This window comes from Tachypleus tridentatus, chromosome 13 (genome assembly GCF_004210375.1).
Source record: "Tachypleus tridentatus isolate NWPU-2018 chromosome 13, ASM421037v1, whole genome shotgun sequence".
Classification (NCBI taxonomy): Eukaryota; Metazoa; Arthropoda; class Merostomata; order Xiphosura; family Limulidae; genus Tachypleus; species Tachypleus tridentatus.
The window spans coordinates 176088712-176114767 of NC_134837.1; the positions used below are offsets into that span (position 1 = coordinate 176088712).

At 33.7% G+C, this 26056-nt stretch overlaps 2 protein-coding genes across 5 annotated transcripts in view; one reads left to right on the forward strand and one right to left on the reverse strand.

The window, feature by feature from the left end:
* Nucleotides 1–11431, reverse strand: part of LOC143239796 (DNA-directed RNA polymerase II subunit RPB1-like) — a 77544-nt gene extending 66113 nt beyond the window's left edge. For 2 of the 4 annotated variants that reach the window (XM_076481313.1, XM_076481310.1), the window contains exons 1-2: nucleotides 11123–11431; nucleotides 10514–10792 (exon numbers count right to left, since the gene is read on the reverse strand). The gene's annotated coding sequence lies outside the window, so the exon portion shown is untranslated. The other 2 variants (XR_013021368.1, XR_013021369.1) reach the window with 2 other exon arrangements.
* Nucleotides 11432–19082: 7651 nt separating this feature from the next.
* LOC143236382 (potassium voltage-gated channel protein Shab-like) lies at nucleotides 19083–24528 on the forward strand. Its single transcript, XM_076474647.1, has 4 exons — nucleotides 19083–19615; nucleotides 19714–19810; nucleotides 20974–21540; nucleotides 24421–24528. Exons 1-4 carry the CDS (start codon nucleotides 19083–19085, stop codon nucleotides 24526–24528), a joined length of 1305 nt encoding a protein of 434 aa, XP_076330762.1.
* Nucleotides 24529–26056: the final 1528 nt, after the last annotated feature.

Here is a 26056-nt window from a genome sequence, read left to right on the forward strand (position 1 = left end):
ATTTAGTAACCGAGGAACTCTCTGATTAACATAGCTTCACCATATCTTTGTCATACTAGGGATAGTGATTTTTTACCTAAATTTTATCAAGATCAATTGCTAAATAATTTATTTTTCATAAACAGTTGTTTAAATAAGATAAACATAAATAACAATATTCAATAAATAAGGATTAGTTAGTTAGTTAGTTGTCACCATGAGATTCCATCTAGGAACATAGGGCCACAATCGCTTGCGGATTCTTCAACAAGTATTCAAGTGAGTAGGTTGTTAGCCCACTGCACCGAGCCGTCCCTAATTTAGCAGTGTAAGACGAGAGGGAAGGCAGCTAGTCATCACCAACCACCGCCAACTCTTGGGCTACTCTTTTACCAACGAATAGTGGGATTGACCGTTACATTATAACGCCCCACGGCTGGAAGGGCGAGCATGTTTGGCGCGACGGGGGCGCGAACCCGTGACCCTCGGATTACGAGTGGCACGCCTTACGTGCTTGGCCATGCCAGGCCTAAATAAGGATTAGTAATGGTAATATATTTTTGGTCCATATAAGACTTATGAACCTAAGTAAGCTTACATTACATAGAGTTGTAGAAACAAATTTCTGTAGCTGTCAGTTATAATTTAACAAATAAATATTCTTAGAAATTAAAAAAATAATCCCAGATCCATGACTCATTCTCAAGTCTTCTAAATTTCCTATTAATTCCTGTTTACTTTCTTGAATTTACTGCTCAGATCACTTCATTTACACTAATGTAACAATTCAAAATACACTATCCAATAATACTTAAATATTGCCTGTAGTTATTTTAAATTATAAGAAAGTTTATTAGTAGTTATTCTCTTCTCATTGGGATAGTAACAATGAGCTATAGCTATGAAATCACAAACACAGAAGGGATACCCACATACACCATGGATAATTATACTCTAAAGCTGGGTTTCCCAAAGTGCTTGAAGAAGTCGATGGGGAAGGGATTGAAAATGGTCCCTACGGTAAGGCTGACTTAAGCACTCAACCAATCACCCAACACCTTTCCAGGTTTGGGTGTCTTCTAAGCAGAACTTAGCCATATGAACAGTCTTCTGAGCAAACAGAGAAACAGGCTCAACATTGAAGAATGCAGAGACTTAAAACTCAAAAACCAAAAACCAACAGCTTAATATTCCCATCTATCTCATTAGATAAAATAAAAGTCTATTTCTTTCCTAATTTTATGTTTCCTAATGATTGTATTCTGATGAATACAAGTTGATTATATATTGATGTTTTTTAACAATGAGCTTTCATTTCTATTCTAAGAGTTAACAACTCATAAAGGTCTGGGAAACCCTGCTCTAAAGGGATGATGGATTCCAATAAAATATGAATTTATACTTTAGACAAGACAGAAATATTATAAAAAACAAAATTTAAAAATACGTTCTTTTTATAAGCAAGACTCCTGAATACTGCACAGACATTAAAATTGTAACATTATTTTACTTTGTAAATTACACAAAATAATCATACAAATGACAAAATATTAATGAAATATTTAACATTTTATTTTTACTTAAATTTTAAAATGTGATATACAAGTGTGCACTTCAAACCTGAAAAATGCTCACTAGTCAGATAGGATTTTAAAAAGTCTGGATATCAAAGGAACCTATCATGAGGTTCTCTTAGAAAAGTGGACTTTAAATTTACTTTCCTTATTAACGTTTAATTTACATGATAAAAACATAATTTGAACATTTATAAAAGGAAAATATATATACCACTTTTGATCAATTTAGCATTATGTCAAAAAGTTATACGTACAAATACATAACTAGAATTAGTGACAACTATAATAAAACATTTGTGTTATTAACCATGCGAGTTGTGTCATAAGTACAAATGTTAAACCTGTACTGAATGAAATGTATTTACCTTACTATCACCTGTGGGAAAATGGCTCTCAATAATTCCCTGTCATGTTTCAGTTTTTCCCATTCTTTCTCTACTCACTGAGTGCAGTGACACTGCCCATCAAGTCTCTCACTACATCCTCGGTAAAGATACGTCGTAAATACCTTTAAAAAATTAAGGCATAGTAGCCACAGATCAAGCTTTTCCTCCCATGGAAACAAAAACCTTTCTCAACTAGAAGTTATTCATGGTTCTTTTCTCTTTCCATACAATATTTTCCATTTCTGACCTAAAACAGATTATTTATTTGCTGTACTTATTTCTCAGTTTGAAGATTAAACAATAATTATTATTTAGAACATCATGGAAGCATGAGATAATTATCCTACGTTTACTTTCACTTGCAACTGTAAAGCATAAAGTTCGTTCGACTGCAATAAATACAGTCAGTAAGAAAACGACAACAGCAGGAAAATCACCGAAATAAAATTAACATGAGGAAAACGAAAGGAGAGGGCAAAGAATCTCCAAAAGGAATAACAGGAAAACTAAATGTAAAATCAAAACATTCTACTTTAAAAGCAACAGCTACTGTTGCCTTGGTTCTTGAAGATGGTTTTGAAACATACCTAATATTATTCAAATATCTTAGAAAATACATTTGGTGTTCTTTGTCTGTTATTTCTCTCGCTCAGATACTTCTGTTCTTTACTTAATTTTTTGTCTATGTTGAAAAACAATTTATATATTATACCAACATTAGCTTGTGCTTTTGTACTTGTTGATCTGAAGTTAAGCAGAATGCAACAGAAAGGAGATATCTGTGTTCTGCTCACCACAAGTATCAAAACACTGTTTCTACTGCTGTGTCAGTGGTGGATTTTTTTGTGCTTATGTAAGGTTGTTTATTGAAAACAGTCTTAACAATGCTACAGTTAGAATCCAAGACAATTCATCACCAAATGTTTGGTAATTTGGCCTGTTTAAGTAACAAATTCAATATTAGAACTTCTAACAAAAAGTAGAAAAACAAACAAGGTTGAAAGGAGTAATCAATTGTAAATTTATCTCTTTAGCAAAATGGGGAAGAGACGGGGGTTTTTGACAGAGCTAAAACAGTTTTTCATCTTTTCCTATTGAATTTTTACTCACTTGTAAATCCTTTATTTTTACGAAGAGATTCAAATTAGTACAAAATATAATGTTATTAAACAACCTCTGGTTTTTAATACCCCAACATTTCTTGAAGTTAAAAGCAAACACCACTTTCATACCAATTCTAGTCACTTGGTTATTTAAACACTTAATATCATCCTTTAGAAGTCTTCCCCCACACTTTTTTTCAGTTACTGGAATCACAGGACAATCAAAATACAATTTTACAATCCAATGTATAAATAACACTACGTAACATAAATTTTGTTCCTGGGTAGTATGGGTTATTTCTTAATTGGTTATGTTGTAAAAGTACAGAAAATGGCCATTATTTCCTTCAAACTTTGCTTTTGTGACCTGGATAATGAAATTTAAAAATTAACCTATTTTCTATGTAAAAACAAGCAAATTTGCACATTTTCATTTGCATAAGGTCTGAATAAAACAATATATGAATCAAGATTTACATGTATCTATACTAAAGTTATACAAAGTGAACAAATATGTTAAGAAGTGAATCACTTTTCCAGATTTGTGACTGTAATATAAATTACTTTCACGTATCAGCCCCCCAATACAGTCTGCCATCATGTTTTTGTAAAATGCTCCCAGGTAACAAAAGCAAAGTTTGAAGAGAAAAATAGGTCTTTTCCATTTACTTCAGGAATATACAATTGGGAAATAACACGTTCTGCCCAGGAACAACAAAAAGTAAACATTTTGTTACATAGTGTAATTAAACAGTGTATTAACTTATTGCTAAACTTTCCCAGTTATCATACCTTTCATTTACTCACCATAGATCTTATTTTACACAGTCATAACACAGTTCAGAGTAAATTTGAAAACATTTTACTGTAATGCTATAAAAATATGGAAATGATTTTTACCTATTATAGAGTCTTTTAGTTTAGAAAGAGTATAATATAGTTGGTTTGACACAACGTAAAAGTAAAATTTCACAAGATTTGACTATCTGAAAGTCACCTGTTTCTGCTGTTTTTACAACAGAATCAATTAAAAATCCTCTACCACCCATATCATGGTAGAAAAACTCTGATGGTGTTAGACCAGCCAGATAAGAATTCTCAACAAATCCTCTACTTTCTGGTCCATAATCATCCTTAATAAAGTGTGGAAGGGTTCGCTTTCGGAATCCAAAAGGAATTCATTTACCTCCTACATTTTGCTGTCCCACACAGGCAATAATCTGGATTACAAAATAATATTATAATTCAAGTATAATTAAAGAATAATGCAATAAATCATTTAAAAAAATCAAAACTTTAGCCCTAATTGTTGATTTCACTGCACAACAATTTTTTTGAAAAGTTTTGCTTCCTGAAAAGTTTTTGTTGATTGTGACAGGTACCTGGTGGGTATGCACAAATATAGTTTTGGTTTTGCTTCACCACGAAGAAACTCTGAGAAATAGACAGTTAACTGTTTACCAGCAATAACGCATTTAATTGCTTTCAGGTTTCTAAAAGCTACTAAGTTCAACATAATTAAAAGTGTTTTACTTCTGATTTTTATTTGTATTCAATGACCGGTGCATCACACTGCAGTGTCCAACAGTAGTCAGCAAGCATTGACGGATTCCAATTGCCCTGATATCATTTTTCCATTGTAGCAATGTCCTGGTGAAACCTTTTAGCACCAAGATTTGCGGGAAAGGAGTCCAAGTGTGAGTGGAGGAAATGAACCTTGATGACATGTTGCACTTCATTGTTTTGTATGCTTTGAGAAGTTTGTCTACCAGTTAAATGTAATGTGGGGCTCTGAAATTGCTAAGAAAATTGTCAACAACGTCTTTAAGGCTTTCCAGGCAATCTTTTGTGGCCCAACTAATAGATCTTTGAACCGCTTGTCACTCATAACATGTCTACTCTAAGGGCCAACAAAAATGCTCTCTTTGATCTTGACCTCAGTTATTCTTCGGAACATCTGTCTTAAATAACGAAAACCTTTGCCTTCTTTGTTCATTGCTTTCATGAAATTCTTCATAAGTCCCAATTTTATCTGAACAGGAGGCAAAAAAATGTTTGCCGGGTCGACAAGCGGTGCATATGCCACATTTTTCTATCCTGGAACTAACCTTTTACGGAGTGGCCAGCTCTGTCTAGAATAATGTGACTCTTCAGCATGACTGTCCCTTTCACAGATGAAACAACAGTACTTTGTATAGCCGAGCTGCAATCCCAGTAACAGAGCAACGACTTTTAGATCTCCACAAGTTTTCCAGTTGTACTTGCTGTACTGGATGTGCTTCAGCAATATTTCCATTTTCTCATAGGTTTCTTTCATGTGTGCTGCATAGTCAACAGGTATTGAGGGATGAACATTGTCATTGTTGTACAGAACAGCTTTGAGGCTTAACACTGATGAATCAATAAAAAGATGCCACTGTTGGGGGCCATGGACACAACCCAAAGCAGAGAACAATCCTTTGATGTCAATGCAGAAACAAAGACTGTCAACTTGTGCAAAGAAGTTGGTTATATCATCTTGTCAGCTTCGAAAAATAGAAATTTTCGTACCTAGTGAGAGCAAACACCATTTCTGCAGTCTGGAACCTAGCAATTTGACTTTTGCTTTTGACAGACCCAAATCTCTGACCAAATCGTTTAATTCTGACTGTGTGTTATGAGATGTGGATCGCCCGAGGAGCACGGTTCAAAATCCGGATCAATGTCACTGCCAGTTCCCTGCATTGCAGTTTCTTCATCTGGTTCGTCTAAGGTCCATTCCTCTGATGGTTTCAGAATTGGAAGACTGTCGTCATGTGGCACGGGTCTCATTGCTGAAGGCAGATGAGGGTACTCAATTGACTTCTTGTTTTTGGCAGAGAAACCAGACACATCAGTCAAACACAAGTAACAGTCCGTGACATAGTCCTTTCTATTCTCGCCATATCATCGGGACAACAAATGCCATTGTCTTTCGAGTGCCTCTGAGCCAAGCTCTCAGACAGACAGCACATGTCGTACAACAAATGTGAGGCGCCCATTCCTGGTCTTGATCACCAATTTTACCACCGAAGTACAGATTATATGCTTTTTCACAAGAGCAATCATTGAGCGTCTCTGATGAACAAGCGTATACTTGCCACAAATATAGCAGAATGTATTGCGGCTGTTACGACATTGACGAGACATACTGACCGACACCAATCGTCCTGTAAAATGTCTATATCATCTAACTTACTTGTTACAGTGCTACTGAGGCAATGCTATGTTTTAAAACAATACGTACACACTATAAGATCTATATTAATCCAACGAGCAGCATCTGTGTATGCAAACAGCTTTTATAGCCTGCTGAGACAGTGTCAAGTTGGCTCCGGCCTGCCCAGGCATGCCTGGGCTGCATACTTCCTCAGAACAGCTTCCAACCTGGCCTGATTTCATGCTTGGACATCCCCAGACTGCACAAAACATTGTTCATAGGTCTCTTAGAGAAATGAAAATTTTTGACACAAATATAAGAAAAAACATGACAAAACTGAAGATTTTGATGAATTGGTATGTGATGGGCAAATTGGGATGTGATTTTCGTGATCAGCAGCCAAAATTTTATAAGGAACACCAACAGTGTTCAAAAAACAAAAACTTTGTTGTACAGTATATTTCGCCTTCTGTTAGAATTTGTATTTAGACAGTGATTTAGTTAAATCAATGTGAAGAGTAAATTACTGAAGTTGGTGATGTTGAGAAATGTTCAAATGAACTTTCTGAATAGTTTGTTTGTTGTAACTTTCTCATTTCTAAATTCACTAAAATCATAAATATATTACCTAAAATCAGGGATTAACTTCTTTTTTGAAATCCATTTACTGTAGGAATTTCTGCCTTTGCACTTACATAAAGTAAAATTATAAAAGATGCATGACATTTATATTTAACTTTGATTTCATTTGGATATTGTATTCTGTTATTTGTAAGCCATAGAAGGTAATAAATTAATGTTTCAATACATGTTTATCTGTTTTACTGAAGTAGTTTTTTCACAGTGATTTTTTTTCTATACATTAACTTCAGTTTTGTAAATTAGCCCCAAATTTAGGCCAAAAAGTACAGATTTTTGTCTGTACTTGGTCAAAACACAAGTTTGTTACAAGGTTTTAAACATATTAACCCTTTCACAATAAACTTGGCACAATATACACAAGTTCATATACACAATAAATACTTAAACTATAACTTTTGATGCAGTATGTTTATCTTCACACGACTTGGTCGACTTTTATAAAAGATTACAACATTTTTTTTAATGAAATACTATTATTACACTTATTTTTCGCAAAAATATTGAGGCTGTTTGGTTACTAGACTGAATGTGAAGTGATTAAAAATGTATTCTTCATCATAAAAATCTAATATTTGTGTAATCTATCAAATTTCCTAAATTCATTTCAAACGTATGCTTACAGTAAGACATTATATATTATCTACTTTAACTCTGTGGGATCTGTCAATATGACCTACCTTGGAACCATCATAAAAAATTGAGAATGCCAGAATGACTAAAAATTATAAGACAGAAATACAAATGTTTAGTCGAATCAGCTTAAGTCTTATAACATTATACAAATTTATATATGTTTATTACTTTTTATTATGTTGACCTTCCAGTGGTGCCTGGCAAACATCACATAGCTTTCCTTGATGCAGTGTAGGTGAACTTTTTTTTGTTTTGAATTTCGCACAAAGCTACTCGAGGGCTATCTGTGCTAGCCGTCCCTAATTTAGCAGTGTAAGACTAGAGGGAAGGCAGCTAGTCATCATCACCCACCGCCAACTCTTGGGCTACTCTTTACCAACGAATAGTGGGATTGACCGCAACATTATAACGCCCCCACGGCTGAAAGGGCGAGCATGTTTGGCGCGACGGGGATGCGAACCCACGACCCTCGGATTACGAGTCGCACGCCTTAACGCGATTGGCCATGCCAGGCCAATAGGTGAACTCAAGTTATAACATCCAATAACATAAAACTGACCTTTAATCTTTACAAAGTGATCTTGTATTACTAGTATTTTGTAATACGTAGTCATATTTCAATTATTACACACTAGATATATATATATATAATTACTATTTAGAAATAAGTTACTGGCTTATTTTTTTAACAGAGAACAATAAATAAAGAAGCAAATAATTATCTCTTCAAACTACGATCTTTGAACTTGGTTGCTGCTAAGCCTTTCAAATTTCACACGTAGAGAATATGAACAAAACATATTTTTACGTTTTGTACATACATTTGAATAACAAAAAATCACATAAAATTATATTGATACCACAGAATTCCACTGTAATTTATCAAGTTTAGTGACTCAGTTATATTTAGGTCTAAAAAAATGAAACTTCAAGCATACTAAAGACACAATCTATATCCTTGAAATGTTGGTTTGAAAAAATGTGAAAGCATTTAAATAAATTAAAATGACTGAAAAAAAACTATTAGGGGGCATTTTAAGCTGTTCGTTGGTTATTCCCATGTCACATATTGAACTACATGTACATAAGGGGCCATGTTTACAAAAGGAGAAAGAGGTGAATAGGGCCACTCTGTTCGATTCAGTATATTAGCTGTATCTCAACAAAATAAAAAAGGTACATGGTTTTTATTTTATATTCTAGCTTGTTAATATTGGTGATTTGAGTTGCTAATTTATATGAAACTACGGAATTAGTATTTTGACATCACAAACATCTAATTTTAACCAGTGCCGCATTCAATATACCATGTGACTCACAGCAATTTATATTTAGATGTGTTATTTTAATATTTACTTTAAATTAAGAAATTAATTCATATAATAGTAAAGTTTGATTATGATCTACAATTTCATACGAAACTTATTGGCATAAATCATAAAATAGTATTTGAATAAGAATTTAGAACGCAAAACAACAATCTCGATGACATGGCCTTTGACTCTTCAAGAAAGGGTCAAATATCTTATCAAATAACTTCCACTGAGTTTCTGTTTTACTATGTTTACTGAACTCAACACTTCCATTGACTTTCTGTTGTACTATGTTTACTGAACTCAACACTTCCACTGAGTTTCTGTTGTACTATGTTTACTGAATTCAACACTTCCACTGAGTTTCTGTTAAACTATGTTTACTGAACTCAACACTTCCACTGAGTTTCTGTTGTACTATGTTTACCGAACTCAACACTTCCACTGAGTTTCTGTTATATTATGTTTACTGAACTCAACACTTTCACTTAGTTTCTGCTAAACTATGTTTACTGAACTCAACACTTCCACTTAGTTTCTGCTAAACTATGTTTACTGAACTCAACACTTCCACTGAGTTTCTGTTGTACTATGTTTACCAAACTCAACACTTCCACTGAGTTTTTGTTGTACTATGTTTACCGAACTCAACACTTTCACTGAGTTTCTATGTTTACCGAACTCAACACTTCCACTGAGTTTCTATGTTTACCGAACTCAACACTTTCACTGAGTTTCTATGTTTACCGAACTTCCACTGAGTTTCTATGTTTACCGAACTCAACACTTCCACTGAATTTACGTTGTACAAAATACGAAGATTATTAACATTTTGATCTTTAACCTGTGATTTACCTTCCAATGTTCTTCAGTTAAGTATATGATGTAGTTGGTTAACTTATGTGTAGCAAAAGAAAATGTACCATTTCAAGTAAAGATTAATAGCCATCTTGTCACTACTCTGACATCATTACTTGAACAGTAGATAACCTGGTGTGTAAAGTTAAGAATATGATGTAGTTGGTTAACTTATGTGTAGCAAAAGAAAATGTACTATTTCAAGTAAACATTAATAGCCATCTTGTCACTACTCTGACATCATCAGTTGATCAGTAGATAACCTGGCATGTAAAGCTAATAGTTGAAACTATGTACGTATTTAGGCAAATAATATGAACGTTCATATACGTTATAAACTGTCACAACTCCCTCATAAAATAAGTTTCATTTTTTACTTAAATTTGTCATCAATAGAGCAAATATGTAGGAATATCGAGGCCTTTTGTTGTCCATTTTTAAACAAATTAATTTGAAGTAAGGATTATGTTTTGATACTGATCACTAACAACAACCCACATGAAGTAAAAATGTATCTCAAGATAGTTAGTATGGGTATTAAAACTTTAATTAAAATAAAATACTGAACAACGTTTCGACCTTCTTAAGTCATATTGTGGTTAACAGGTCAAAACGTTGTTCTGTACTTTATTTTAATTACATTTTAATACCTATAGCAGTGTCTTGAGAATACAATAACAAAATAGCTGTCAGCATACGCTGAAAACTAAGATTCTGCTCTATCTATGTGTTTAGTAGAGGTTTTATAATAATATCAATTATCTTAGATGTAAGTGAATCCGCATGAGTTAGTAGCCTCACGCTAAGAGGTTATAGAAAAACTAATACCATTAAAGTAACTTACATCGACTGTGATACTGGTTTCTTTGACATCAACGTCCGCGACCTTTCGTTTAATTTCTTCTGGTATTTCTTAAAACTTCAGGTCGATGTGCCTCCAGAAGTCTGAAGTTGTGATATCTGTTGTTTGATCTGAGGTTTGTTGACCACTGGCACTTTCAGCTTGACATGGCTAACGTGTTAGAGAAGCACTTACAAGAAACAATAGCACAGAAAGCTGAGACATCATAATATTCTGTCAAACTGGTACTTAGAAGGAAATAATGGCTAGATACAGTTCAAACTGAAAAACAACAACTTTGCCCCAAACCACAATAAAATATCCAGTAAAAAACCTAAATGTACAGCAGAATAAATTTTTGTTTAATATGTACGCCATGGAAATTTAAATCTATTTTCCTATTTTCTTTCGTTATTATTACACCAATAAAAGGATCACCAATTTTTTGAGGATATATATATTCATATTGGAGATATTGCATATTTGTTATAAGTAATTCCAAGAACTGCTTTCTAAATATTGAGTTAACTTACCGAAAAAAAAAGAGTAATTTATTCAAAATCAGTAAATGATATAAATAAACAAAATAAAATACGAAACTGATAGACATACAAAAATCGTTCCTATATCGTCACTTTTCTACAAAGAAGATCTGGTGATAACGTCTCCTCTACTGTGAGTACATGATATGAAATAGAAGGATGAAACATTTGTCTTGAAACCTCGTTTATATAGCGCTACCAGTGCTGCAGCATCTACCTACACTCATGAAAAGTATGCCACCTTAGTCAATTGTGCTTACAAAATCAAGGATAAACAAAAGTGTAGAAACCTGTTTGACAAGATTTTAGCAGGTTCAAATCACATATGATCCATACCACCAGGTACCCAGCTCACGGCAACAACAATTAAGCCAACGTTTGCGCTTGATGATTCAACGGTAAGCTTGAGGGCTCAAATCACTAATAATCGAGTTTCGATCCAAATGGTTGTAGCTCATAATGACTTTTTTTTTCATTTAACGCAAGTAAACGAAAGGATGCGTAATCACCTAAATCAAAAAATATTTATTAATAGGATACAATTAGACAAAATACTCACAGGTTCTCTCGAGACAGAACCTCTACATGCAGTACATCTATAGTCATAGCTTGAGGCCCCCTAATTAGTATGAAGCCCTGGAATTCAGCCCGGTAAGCCCATGCTTTAATTGGAGTTGAATCTACTTCATAAACTTTGTTTCATTCGTTGCAACAAGAATGTTAAAGTTAGGATCTCCAAGACGTTAGAACTTATAATACTGTACAATTTAGTTCCAACTTTTTTAAAGTAGCTTCACATAAACCGTCTCCAGACTTGAGCACTATTTTTAAACTCTTTTGAAAAATTAATAATATCATGTTGCATTTTAATAATAATTTCAAGTTGGATTTTAATAATAATTTTATTTAACTTTCCTTCATTTTCTAGTTACTGAAAGTTATTGTATTGGTGTTTAATAAATAGATTGCGACATGAATTAATAATAAGTCGCGCTATCTCTTTTTATTTTATTTTTAATCAGAATAAAGTGCTAATGATATAGAAAGAAAATTATTCACACCAAAATACATTTATCGGTAGTATAGTGATGAATATCCACGCCTGTCTCGGCTAAGATCGAAGTTCGATTCCACACCGAATAAATAGGTGTGCGGTTTACTTTTTCTATTACATATACAATTTTCAATACTTTTTTGTCAGTTACAAAATTTGACTTGCTGATTACAATGTTTTTGAAAAGTAAAAACAACTTTTAAAAGTAAATAAATTTATTTGGCGATGGGCAACATTAAAAGTGACTACATGTTTCAGTATCTCTTCGCCACCGCCACAACAAATGACTAATACTTGCTTGGCAAAAGGAGCCAAGTGAGTAAGTAATAATTTAACCTGTAAGTGAATAATTTAACTCATTATGCGTTTAAGAAGTTTATACCGAAAATTAATATTGCACTCTATAATTGTGCATTATCACCAAGCAGCCCGTCGCCTTATTTAACGATAAATTATAGAGCTAATGAAATAAAACTTCATTTTCGTGCTAACTTATTAACTATCCTAAACTTTACGACTTAAACGCCAAATACAATCGAAGCATTGGAAAAATTATTGTAAGAAACAAAGTTAAATGCAAATGTTATATCTCACACAATGACTTAAAATCAGAGTCGTATAAAAAATAGCATTACAGATCTCTCTTTAGGCTCTTACAAATTATTGCCCAAGAAGTTTTACGTTCATTGTAAGGATTCATCTGTTAGGTTGGATATTGAGAAGGATAAATATCCTCTTTTTGCAACGTTATCTCATCCAGTCTTTCAAAAGAAATGGCGAACCAGCAGAAAGTTTCCTCCCCTTTTCGGCCAAGAAAAGACACTTCTAATTGATTATTGATTGATTATTTGGAATTAAGTACACAGCTACACAATGGGCTATTTGTGCTCTGCCCATCACTGGTATAGAAACCAAGTTTCTAGCGGTGGGAGTCCAGAGACATACCATTGTGCCACTGGAGGGGGGGGCTTCTTATAGAAGGGACATTGTGTAACGTGTTAGTTGAGAGATGAACTGCATAAATGGTCAGCAACAGACAGTACATGAGAGAAAATAAAAATGTGTAATAGAATATCCGTGAAACAACTTAGTAACTTTAAATATACTGCTGAGTCATTATGTTGAATAATTATGTTGAGATAAATTAGTCATTGTTTCGGTACATATTTTGAAGGTTACCACGTGGCGAAAGTGGCTACCGTTGAGGACGAGCAAGTCGCCAATAGTTACACACTGAATTCCCGAAACTACGAACGAAATAACTTGTATTAAACTGATAAAATAAGTTTTATAATATGTTGAGAGGTATAATCACACAGTTCAGTAAAGTGCGTGTCAAATCATTATGCAAGGTTTGTTCATACGAATATTTTGTTTGTTTGTTTGTTTGTTTTGAAATTTCGCACAAAGCTACTCGAGGGCTATCTGTGCTAGCCGTCCCTAATTTAGCAGTGTAAGACTAGAGGAAAGGCAGCTAGTCATCACCACCCACCGCCAACTCTTGGGCTACTCTTTTACCAACGAATAGTGGGATTGACCGTCACATTATACACCCCCACGGCTGGGAGGGCGAGCATGTTTAGCGCGACGGGGGGCGCGAACCCGCGACCCTCGGATTACGAGTCGCACGCCTTACGCGCTAGGCCATGCCGGGCCCGAATATTTTGAAAAGTATATTTATGATCCAGGTTAAATTTATGTAGATTAACTTCCATATTGTTATACACAAGCTGTGCAATTGTCATCGAAATCTACTAACAAACAAGGTTTTCTAAAATGCCATGAGATATACAGTGGAAAATAATTAAGCAAGTTCCTGGCAAATGACTGACTCTACAGCACAAAAATAACAGCCATTGGTGGTAATAATAAATAAAACTGATACAATTAATCTATGTTAACCAAAGAAAACCCACAAACCGCTTAATACATAAGAATCAGAAGAGGATACCTCATTTATTGGTTGGTATAACAACCATTTTCTGACACGACTTTGATAAACCTAATATCGACAGAGTTGGTCAGTTTTTAAATGTCTTTTACTTCATCATCCTTTGCAGATGATAGTACAATATTCCAGAGATCATCAATCCTTTGATGTAAACTTTCTTCCACCAGCATAAATCGTAAGTTTCATGATATGTTACAATTTCTCTATGGGGTTTTAATCTAGAGAGGAAGCTGGCCATTCAGAAAGTTAGTTAGTTTTCAAGCCTAATTTTGAAAGATAATTCAATGTACCATAACCAGCATGAGATGGGGCATTATATCTCATAAAAATGGCTTTTCTTTTGAATCCCATAGACTTGGTCCTTTACCAAGGTTTTAAGTTGTCTTTAAAAAATGCAACATGGGCTTCAGAAGTCACTTTTACATCATCAGGTACTCTAAATGGACCCCCAAGCTCAGTACCAATGATACCAGCCCAAAATATCACTCCTCCTTCTCTTCCTTGATGATGTCTCAGCCTTCCTCTGATCCACCCATCTGGTCAATCAAGAGTTGTATGAAACTCATCTGTAAAAAAACTTCTTCAAAATTGGTTTTTAGATACTATCAGCTCATACGAGTCGTTGGATTTTGTACACAAAGCTTGTTTTGATCACAAGTTTTACCTTCCAGTCAGTTGGTGAGCTCTGATATTGAATGAAAAGAGTAAAAAAATATTGGGTCTGACTACCACTCTTATAGAGCACTCACGCCACCAAAGTGTTCAGCACCTTTCGTGGCAAAGGAACGCAAACCATAAATCCTTGATTCACGTTCTGAGCACGCTTACCATTATGCCACGGTCTCGTTGTGAGGTGACATAGTATAAAAAATGTTAACGTCAAATTATAAAGACTTAAACTATTTTTGTAATAATAAGCATTTTTAATTTAGTGATATACGATTATAAAGAAAAGTGAAAAACAAATTCGGGTAGAAAATTAATTTCAATCCATTTTAATAATTCATTATAAGTAACTAATTTTGTCTCAATCATCATATTCTGTGGAGACAACTTAATTTAAATAATTATAAATAAAAGTAGAATTAATTACGATTTCTTTAAATACACTCTCAGTGGCTCAACGGTGTGTCTGTGAATTTACAATGCTACAAACCGGTTTTCGATGTCCCTTGTGGACACAGTACAGAATTTCCCTTGCGTAGATTTATTGTTAACTACCAACAAACCTTTAAAACAAAATACAACTGCTATAATAATAAATCTAAATTTGGACAACTTTTGTAAAACAGTCTAAAAAGCGAACAATAACTTTATTTATCTGGGGTGATTTGAGACTGTTGTTTTCTATTGAAAATTTCGCTAATAACCGTTTTTGCACACCTACTTAGTGCTTTTTGGTGTATCACTGGTTCCTACATAATGTTTTTGTCAAATAAAGAGAAAATTAGTGATTATCTTATCAAAGATTATTAGTATTGTATTCACGTATTTTTTTCTTGTTTTATTACTGAACAAATGAAGGGTTAATCGTTTATTAGTAATGATTCATGTTAATTAGGGTCTTCTGAATGGGAAAGTAAGTAGACTTTGTCTCTAATAACATTTAAAACAAAAGTACGTCTCGAACATCTAAAGTATTTGGAACTGGCTTGTTCTTATGCTTAATATTTGAGTTTCTTTGTTTGTTTGTAGTTAAACACAAAGCTATGCAATAAGTTATCTGTGCTCTGCCCATAAGAGATATCGAAACCATTTTTCTGATAATGTAAGTCCGCAGACGTAACGCTGTGCCATTGGGGAGCTAATCTTTGGAAGTAAACATTTTTACAGTACAAGTGATTGTATACGGCGGTGTTTAAAACAATGGATTTTACAAGCTCAGGGTAATTAAACAGCATTAAACTAATGATTCATTCGCATCAGTAAGATTTTGTATTGGTTAAGCACAAAGATACCCAATAGGTTCTCTGTGCTGTACACATCATGGGTATCGAAACCAGAATTATAGCGTTGTAATCCTGCAGATTGCCAATGGATGTTTAATTGTAACTTATGCATTTATTTGTTTTAAGACGTTTGTGTCCCATGAAAAAGTACATAATTAAATTGCCTATGTTATATTAAAACGTTTGGCCGAGTCTGCATTTTTATCATTTTTTTCATTGTAAATAACTGGCTATTCTATAGTCTTTTAACATTTTGTGTGAAAGCTTTTAAATTTAGGTTATTACAACTTGATTTTCTGTCATATTACGGTGAATGCTGATTCATTTTCAAGTATTTTAAAAATAAAACTTTTTGGGTAATGGTGGTTGTTGATTAGAAGTTGGGCTAAAATATGATATTTTTATGGTATGTTCAAATCTTCTTGGCAAAGGCTTATAATAAAAACAAGAAGAAAACTCAAAGAAATATTCCTGAATTGTCAAATGTTTAATCCAGCGAATTATTAATTGTGATGGTAAAATCTGTGAGTTTTATGGTAAAGGACAAATGTACAAATTCCTAGTAATATTTACAAAAATAAAAAATTTGTTCTTTTCTAACCTACCTTTAAAATATCGTAACAAATGAATAAATCGAATTTTTATAAAACTCTTTTTTACATTAACGTTTCATAAAAATTTTCTGACTAAATGTTTAAAAATCTGTTACCTAAGGCGAAAAATATTTTTATTAATATAATATAGCGTCATCTGTTGGGGTAAAATATATTTAATTCTTTCTAACTCATAGTCACTGGTGTTTAGTATGTAGCTAGCTAGCCTCGCCCGTTAAGAAATGAGGGGTTGGGGTTTGTTACCCCCCCCTCCAACGTCCTCGCCTTTCGTTCAGTGAGTTTGTTTATTAAATTTCCCCATACATGCCACAATAAAGTTTAGAAAAAATCCTAAATTACAATAAATGTTTCTTTTCTTACATTAAATTTTGTTTCTCAAAAAATCGTCTTCATTACTTTCTATAGATATGAGGTTAATGGCTTATTACTTTCTTAGCACACCATATAGTTTAATGGCATCATTCTGTATAACATGATGTTTTAAATTTTTAACAAAGTTTTAATATGTTACCAAAAGATAGACAGTGGCTTTTATATATATATTAAATTACCTCTTCATCATAAGGCTAGTAATAAACAAGTTCTGATGGTAAGAAACCATAGTTTCAGTAACATACTTTTGTTGCCCAAATCTTTACCCATAACGTTCCAGCAGAAATTGTTGAACTAGACCCAAATTATCTATTTCATGAAGTTGTCTTTCTTAAGTGGCTCTGTGATAAGTGGAAGGTTACATAAATTTATCGGTATTTCACGTGTACCAAGACGTATTTTTCTAATTGCATAATATAACCTAGAAATTACGGTTTAAAGGTCGAAAGAAGATTATTTAAATATAATAATTAATTTGAGATGTCATCATTAGTTAAGACTAGTGACAATACGGTTGGGAGAAATAAAGAAAAACGTGTTTTACCTTTTAAAAAGTAATAATATAACTAACAAACTTCACGAAAACCTAATAAAAACATTGGATGGTTTTGAAACTCGACAAGAACTTCTAAACGTTTTCATCAAGATAAACGTGTGTATGAAGTAAAAGGTAAAGCGATGAAAAAAGTAAAATTCAAGCCAGCTTTCGTAAACTTCGAAGTTTTATGTACGTATTTAATTCAACAATATCAGGTCATAGTTTTATCGCTAAGACACAGACAAACCACAGCATTACCAAAATACAACTGGCTTTTATATACATTATTCCAAATATTATTCCAGAATGAATCCATAACTGTATTCTTGTTTTTCCAAATATGCAAAGAATTTGTTATAAATATAGTAATAAGTACATTTGAAAAATAATAATGAATATTACGGTAGTGATTTGAACAAGTGACTTCTAAATGAAAGTCGAGTGTCTTTTTAATTAATTTATTTAATCCGTCATATGTTGAGGGCATGTGCATAAAAACGGTACAAATAAAACAAATGAATATATTACAGTGATATAGATATTTACACCAAAACACTTTAGAAGCAAGAACAAAAACATAAAAATAATCTAAATACACACATTGAAGACTCTTAAGTGGTAAAGGTACACCACCGAATTTCCTGCACTCTTGGTTCCAAAGCCTTGCTGGATTATCCGTTTTGTCGGACCAACAGTGGTCACATAACAATAATTCAGCAATACACCTGTGACTCATTAATTTATCCCTCCCCGTGTCCCTAAAGTACCATGAACTACTAAAAACTTAAATAAAACAAATATTGCATTTAAATGATTAATGAAATACATTAGTACAGGAATAAATGGTACAAGTTTATTAGTAGAGGCATAAACAGTTTGGTTTGTTTTGAATTTTGCGCAAAGCTACACGTGGACTATCTGCGCTAGCCATGCCTTATTTAGCAGTGTAAGATTAGAAGGAAGGCAGCTAGTTATCCCCCCTGCCAACTCTTGGGCTACTCTTTTACTAAAGACAAGTTGATTGGCCGTCACATTATAATGCCCCCACCTGCTGAAACAGACGAGCATGCTTTGGTGTGACGGGGTTTCGAACCTTCATATTACGAGTTGAGCGCCCAAACCACTTGGCCATGTCTATGAAATTCTAACCAAGAGATATATATATACATTGAAATGAATTAGACTTGTGTGACGGATGTATATTTAAATGAACCCTTAAAAAATAGATTCTGAAAATATTTGCTGGTAGAGTTTTTAGAAGCTGATAGGCTTGTGGGGTGTATTAGATCTAGATTTATTGCATGGTAGAATAAACATTTTGTATTTCTTTCCAAAAATAATAATAACTGTTTCGTATTCTTCCAGATTTTCATCTTTTTTTCGTTCTTTAGTTGAAAACTTTTGCAAACACCTATCACCCTTCACATTTTAAGATGAAAGATGTTACATATCCTATCATAAATATTCTTATTTCAGTTGCTTCTAAAGCCAAGAAGTCATTGCAGTCCCTGTGAAACGAATTCATATTTCCAGTGAATTAAAACTGACTTGAATGTCTACGCTGGGGTCATCAGTATCACTTGAAGAAATGGACTTGGTAGAGAAACTTCATACGAATAACTCATCTCATCGAGATATCTCTGGTTGGCATCAAATAGAAAGTAACCATCCAGTCCTATCTGTGGAAGAGTCACAATATTCTTGTAGTTTACCCATTTCTTTAAAAGATATAAATGATGCGCAAACACAAGATGGTCTTGATTTGTCTCCAAATGACTCTGTGGCTGATCTTACTGAAACCAAAAACCACATGGTGACTCTAAATGTTGGTGGTGTCAAACATCAAGTGATGTGGAATACTTTGAAGCGCTTCCCTCAAACCCGATTAGGTCGTCTACGACTATGCCGAGATCCTGAGGAATTTGAAGAATACTGTGACGAGTATAATCCTGATGAAAACGAGTTTTTCTTTGATCACAGTCCTGCATCATTCACTTCGATTATTAATTTTTACCGCACTGGAAAATTCCATTTGTTGGACGAACTTTGTGTGAGGGCGCTCACTGACGATTTTGATTACTGGATGTTAAAAGAAACTTGTATGGAGCTTTGCTATATGAGCAAATACTATGAAAAAATGAATCAATTTTTATTGACTTAGATGTTCAACGGTTTACTTTTAGAACAGAAGTTGAAAAGTTTGAAGAAGGAAAGTATGCGCAATGTAAGCAGTTTGTCTGGAACTTAGTGGAAAAACCTGATACTTCAGTGGCTGCCAAAGTACGTTTCTTTTTATTTATTTATGTTATCACTACCAGATGAATACTGCATTCATTTTATTATCCTTTTATCTTATATGAAGTCGTATAAATAAAGTACATTCATTACTAATTTCTTTGTTTCACTAGTCCCCCAATTACTTTCCCCCTTTCCACGTGGCACGTCCATAAGCTTGGGGACCTACAGCGCTAACTTTTAGGGTTTAATCCCTTTGAAGGAATTATCTAAGAATGCCCATTGTGCAGTTTTGTACTTAATTAAAAGTAAACTATTTTCACATGCGTATGCATATTAGTAACTTGAAAAAAAATTTAGATTATATGCTAAACTTATGGCTTTATATATTGTAGAAAAGTACGTTCACCGTTTTGAATATCTTATCTCATGATGTTAGGACTATTCTCATGAGATTTGTTACTTAAGTATAAGATGATTCACAGTGACAAGAGACTTGGCATTAACTGAGCTACTGTTAAAATTTGTTGTTGAGAACTTTCCTAGACGCATTCGTTTGTTTTAGCGCAAGGCAACACAATGGGCTATCTGTATTTCGTATACTGATGAGAATCGAATCCCGGATTTTAGTATTCTAAGTCCAGAAGTATCGCTGACCTCTACTTTCCCAATGTTAAAAGATCGATAGAAGCACGCCTCAGGCATTGATCGGACTACTAGTACATTAAAATAGCTTCGAAGCAGGTATAGTTGAATCTGGGAAAATAGATACATACATAATAGCCCCAGAGGGTATCGAAATATTCAATTAATCAGGCCAAAGTCCAATAGCCTCCAAATCTCCGTTTCTGTGCATGTGTAAGTATTGGAAGAAAATGTTTAATGGGTAACAAGGAATGGTTTTACATTCATTCACTGTTCTTCTAACCTTTTTTAACCGAATTAATTCGTAATTCGTGAATGTCTTAAACACATATACTTACATAAAGTGATAACAAGTATCGATTAGTGATTAGAATTTAATTCTTTCTTTAGATCATTGCCAGTTTCTCTGTGTTCTTCATCCTGCTATCATCCATCACACAGATTTTAGGTACGATACCTTCCTTAAAGGAACAATATGATGAAGATGTCAATGAAGAAATTCCGCTACACAAAGAAAACAAAAAACTGGGTATGATTGAAATCACATGTGTGGTTTGGTTTAGTATAGAATATATCTTAAGATTATTTTCTGCACCAAACAAGGGAAGTATTTAAAAAGTATACTAAACATCGTTGACCTCCTAGTTATTACCCCTTTCATCGTGTCTTCAATTCTTGTAGCTACAAATATTGTCCCTAAAGATTTGGAAAACATTCACGAAATTATCCTAATCTTCCGTGTGGCAAGGGATATGAGAATTTTAAAACTGGCTCGACATTCTAGAGGCTTGCAAAGTTTGGAATATACAATGAAGAAAAGTATCCAAGAGTTCGGGTTGCTCATCTTATCCCTTGTAATTTCCATCGTGTTTTTTTCTAGTCTCGCTTATTTTGCAGAGAAAGACGAACCTGAAACACTTTACACCAGCATTCCCTCTGCCTTTTGGTGGGCTTGTGTTACCATGACGACTGTTGGTTTTGGAGACATGGTTCCCGTTACTTTACCTGGCAAAGTGATTGGGAGTGTCTGCTGTATTGCTGGTGTAGTGGTTGTTGGGATGCCTGTACCAATCATTGTCAACAACTTTGCAGAGTTTTACAAAAAACAGAAGATAGTCCAAAGAGCCCTGGTGAGAAAAAAAAAATAATCGAAGAGGCCAAAAGAGCAAACACGTTACCGGCACCGATTTCATGTTCTTCTCTCTCGTTTACGTCACCAGGAATTCTTTTCCGCAAGATAAAATCCAGATTCACCAGCAAGGTGAGCTCTTTGTTTTGTTTTCCGTCATTTCACTCTTATCATGTAGTTGAGGTTTTGAAGGCGTAGACATTGCAGTAAATGTATATCAGCACATGCAGTGGAAAATACAATAAGCCTAAGTTAAAATATGTATGGGAGGATTTTAACAAATAATATTACCAAAACACATAAAGCACTCAGTAATTAATCAATTCCAGATTAGAATGACATTTACGTTTTTAATAATGGTTTTGTCGTCCATGCATAAAATATCTTAGATTTTTTTTCAGTAGATTTGGCCAAATAAGATTCAAACACATCTATAAAGGTATATAAAAACCTGATGTTTGATTTCAAACATTTTATAATTCTCAACAGAGAAATCAATACTTTTAGATATTACGACCACGAAAATTCAGATAATCTTGAAACTGATTTATATCATTTTATATTTCCACAGAAATACTAGATATGCAGTTCAAACCATCAAATAAACATAAACCTCTTATATGTTACCTAAACTGTCGATAAAAACTAACACATACACTAAAGACCGTGTTTGTTGTCAAGCGCAAAGTTACAAATTGTGCTATTTTAACCTTCAAATTTACCGCTCAATGACCGAAGAGCCAGTAATGGAACTGTATGAAATCGATATCTGGGGAAAGGGCTCGATTTTGAATAATGTCCACTAAAAGAAAACCGTCCATGTCCTTGATTAGGCCTCTTTTCCTTACAAATTCTGTATTTATATGCAGTACAAAGTAAGAAGAAGGTTGATTTGATTGTAACGAGAGTATACTTTGACCTGTTCTGGTGGTTACAACGCTCGAACTTTCAGTCAAAGAAGGATATTATGATGTAATAGTCAATCCCAGTTTTCACTGGTAAGAATAGCCCAAGTGTAAGCAGTGGGTGTTGTTGACTAGCTGGTTTTCCTCTAGTCTGACACTACTAAATAAAGGATGGCTCTCGAATAGCTTTGCACGAAGTTCCAAAACTAAAATTCTTTGACCTTTGTACCTACCCTCTTGATTCATAACTTACCCCTGGTGCAATTCCACTAATAATCGTGAATCTTTTCGATAAAGTTTCGCGGTATGTCATGTACCTTTTGAAAATTTGTTTCACCAGTCTCCTAATACAAAATTACACCAAAGTTTTCATAGTTAACAGAGTGCACATACTCTTTGTAGGGTGTCGCGACGCACTGCATTTGCTTTGAATAGATATATTCATAGAGTCTTCAACAACTGAATCTCTAATCCTAGATATTTCGTTGAAGCAACTTGTATAGTTTATTTATATAGAGAGATCCTTTTTGATTCTTTTGCCTACAGTTGCCTGGATCATGTAGACAGCTTTTGTCATTGTCCTTTGTATTTCTGAATTCTTGCCTGTTAAAAGGCGCTACAATTTTCTTCTCATGTCTGAGGTATGACTTTTATTACGAATCTCTTTCTCGTTAGTTCTAGACTGCCAAGTTGATTCATATTATTTTGTTTCATAATGCCATGAAATAGCGTACATAGCCCCAATCTGTACTTTGTCCACCACAAGCTATCAAACCCCAGAATATGGCTTTATAAGTCCAGGAACTTATTTCTGACGACACCATGGTTCCTTTCTTCGAAATTGTAAGTCCCTAGTCTATCATTTTAATGTATTAATAATTTACATTCGAAAGAACTATTACTTATTGTTCTCAAAAGGAATCAGATTTAGAACAGCATCACACTACTACGTATTACCAAACAATGACAAATTATAGTTTCATATATACCATTCTATCGCAATTTTGTATCGGCTGTTTGTCATATGACTTGCTGATTTTTGTATCCAGCATCAGATACTTTATATATTATCGCTTAATTTTCAATCTTGAATATGCAGAGGTTGTAGAAGGCAAAGAGAAGAACAAAGAAGACAATATATGGAACACGTACTCAGCTGTGAGAATTTGCTACTTTAAAACTTGTTTCATAAATTGTTGCACCAACTCTCTAATTATTAATGGAGTGCGTTAGAGTATAGATTACCATACCATAATATTTTATCCTAATGATTAAGATAAGATTGAGAGAAAAAAAGACATTTAAGTATTCCAAAAGAAAGTTTTGCCACAATACCAGTGTTATCTTCCCAAAAGCTCACCACCACTAGAAAAAATAGTGTTATAGGAGAGAAAGGCAAATCTTTTTTTTCTATATAAGGAAGTCATGAAATAACTGCGTAAAAAGATGCTACACTTTTGATAAATTTCGTTACTATCTTTATAGACAAGTTTTACTGTCTGGTTTATCTTACAGCATTGAGATATTTAACAGAATAACAACCATAAAGAGTTCAGGAATTTTACCATCCTACTAAAAGAGATCTATAGTGAAGGGATTTTAACGTTTTGTCAACATGACGAGGGGCGTGATTGTTATTTTGATGTGAGACCTTCTCATCACATGGAACATTACACCGTATTCTCATGCTGCTCTACCGTTTGTCAATATGTAATTGTGGATTATCATTACAAATGTCCCGTATTACTCTCCACAGTTCAGCTAAGCCTTTTAATTAACTTTCTCAGTTTTTATATAAGCCTATTCAGCGTAACACATGTTAATTGTGAAATCCAAATAATAGCTTGCTGTATCTTACTGTTGTCAATATTACCTTCATCCTTGTAGTTTTGTAGCGGTTATACACCCATTTGGATTACTTCGTACTAAATGTGTATCTTACTGTTGTCAATATTACCTTCATCCTTGTATTTCAGAGTGGATTAAACTGTCAACAGTTTCACGAAAAGCTTGCTATTACTCTTTGCCAACCACATTGTAATTATCCTGTTAAAGACCGCCCTTCAGTTTCTGTTAAAGTTTGATCTCCACTGTCTACTGGTTCGTTATCCTTCCTTCTATTTTATAACACACTACAATTGTAATCTGCTTTATTTCATCATTATTACGTATATTATATATAGATAGTATATAAATATATTTAATATTTCCCATTTTTGTGACGTTTATGAATTATAATGAAGGTTCTGGTAAAACGAAACAACGGTGTTATCGTTTAGACGAAATCTGTGGAAAACAAAACAGTTTTGGTAGAGTCGTACAGTGTTTTATAATTACATATTTGTTCATCTTCTTAGTAACCAGAAACTTCCATCAAATGAAGTCATCATCATGAAGGTGGATCCTACATTCTCGTCGACTTTCAAACTTCTTGTTTTTTTGTTTGTTTTTTACTTTAGATATGTGACAATTTGTCAAATGTATTTTGTAGTTATATTGAAACCAATGTTACAATTATGGACACGTCAAGTGACAAGAAAAGATTAAACTCTCTAAAGAAATCAGATAAAAAGAATATTATTGTTTTAAAATTACTCTTATACTTTATGTAATAATTTGAATATTTTAAAATGCAAAGAATTATTTATTCTTAAAATTGTGTAATGTACGTACAATAAAGAAATCAAATTTTGATGTTTTTGTGAATATTTATCACTTTTTAACCACGTTAAATCCAAGTTAAACAGTGCTACAAGTTATATGACTCGTCTTATAAACATTGGAACGTATTATGTACACTTACAAACGTAATGACCGACAAGAGCCAGCTGAACTGTAGCGTGACCAAACGTTTTGTCTTTATTCCACTTACGAGGTAAAAGTTACCAAAAATGAATAACCTAACATCTTGTCCAGTAGCCGTAATAGATAACTTATAGAGATAGTTTGATTTCAGTCGTAGTAAAGTGAGAAAGAACAATTAATTTCAGTATTTATTTTGTTGATCCAAACTCCGGAAGAACCAGGTATTTACCAAAATTATACGAAAAGCGCTCTCTGAGAGTACCACTAATCGCCTGTAAGTTAGTCACTTCTTGGCCACTAGGTTATAAGAGAGAACTTCTTAGCTACTACTTTACAAGACAGAACAATTTTTGGATACTAGGTTACAAGACAGAATACTTCCTGGCCATTAGGATACAAGACAGAACACTTTTGGCCACTAGGTTACAAGATAGAAAATAGAATGGATATATACTTCCGAGTCTCATACCAGAAAACTATTAAAGTTGTGGTGGTGGTGAAAGAGAACCTGGTATTCTTTTTTTATAATTTAATACATGATTTACCATGTATGGCCTACAGAACGCTGTGAGGTTGGTAAAAGAAAGTGTCTATGATGTACTTTTTGACAGTCAGTATTCTTTAGGATGACATATACAGTTGTTAACAATAACAGGATGAGGTTAGAAAGAAGAGGTAAATTATTGGATTTTGCACAAAGCTACTTGAGAGTTATCTGCACTAAATGCCTCTAATTTAGAAATGATAGACTGGAGGAAAGACACTTAGTCAACTTACCACCAACTCTTAGGCTTCTCTTTTATCAAT

Excerpts from the sequence above, each read along its gene's own strand:
- LOC143236382 (XM_076474647.1), top strand. The coding sequence starts at position 19,083 with ATGTCTACGCTGGGGTCATCAGTATCACTTGAAGAAATGGACTTGGTA. Across the intron at positions 19,616-19,713 it reads GACGATTTTGATTACTGGAT|AACAGAAGTTGAAAAGTTTG; the intron begins GTTAAAAGAAAC and ends GTTTACTTTTAG. Across the intron at positions 19,811-20,973 it reads ATACTTCAGTGGCTGCCAAA|TATAGAATATATCTTAAGAT; the intron begins GTACGTTTCTTT and ends GGTTTGGTTTAG.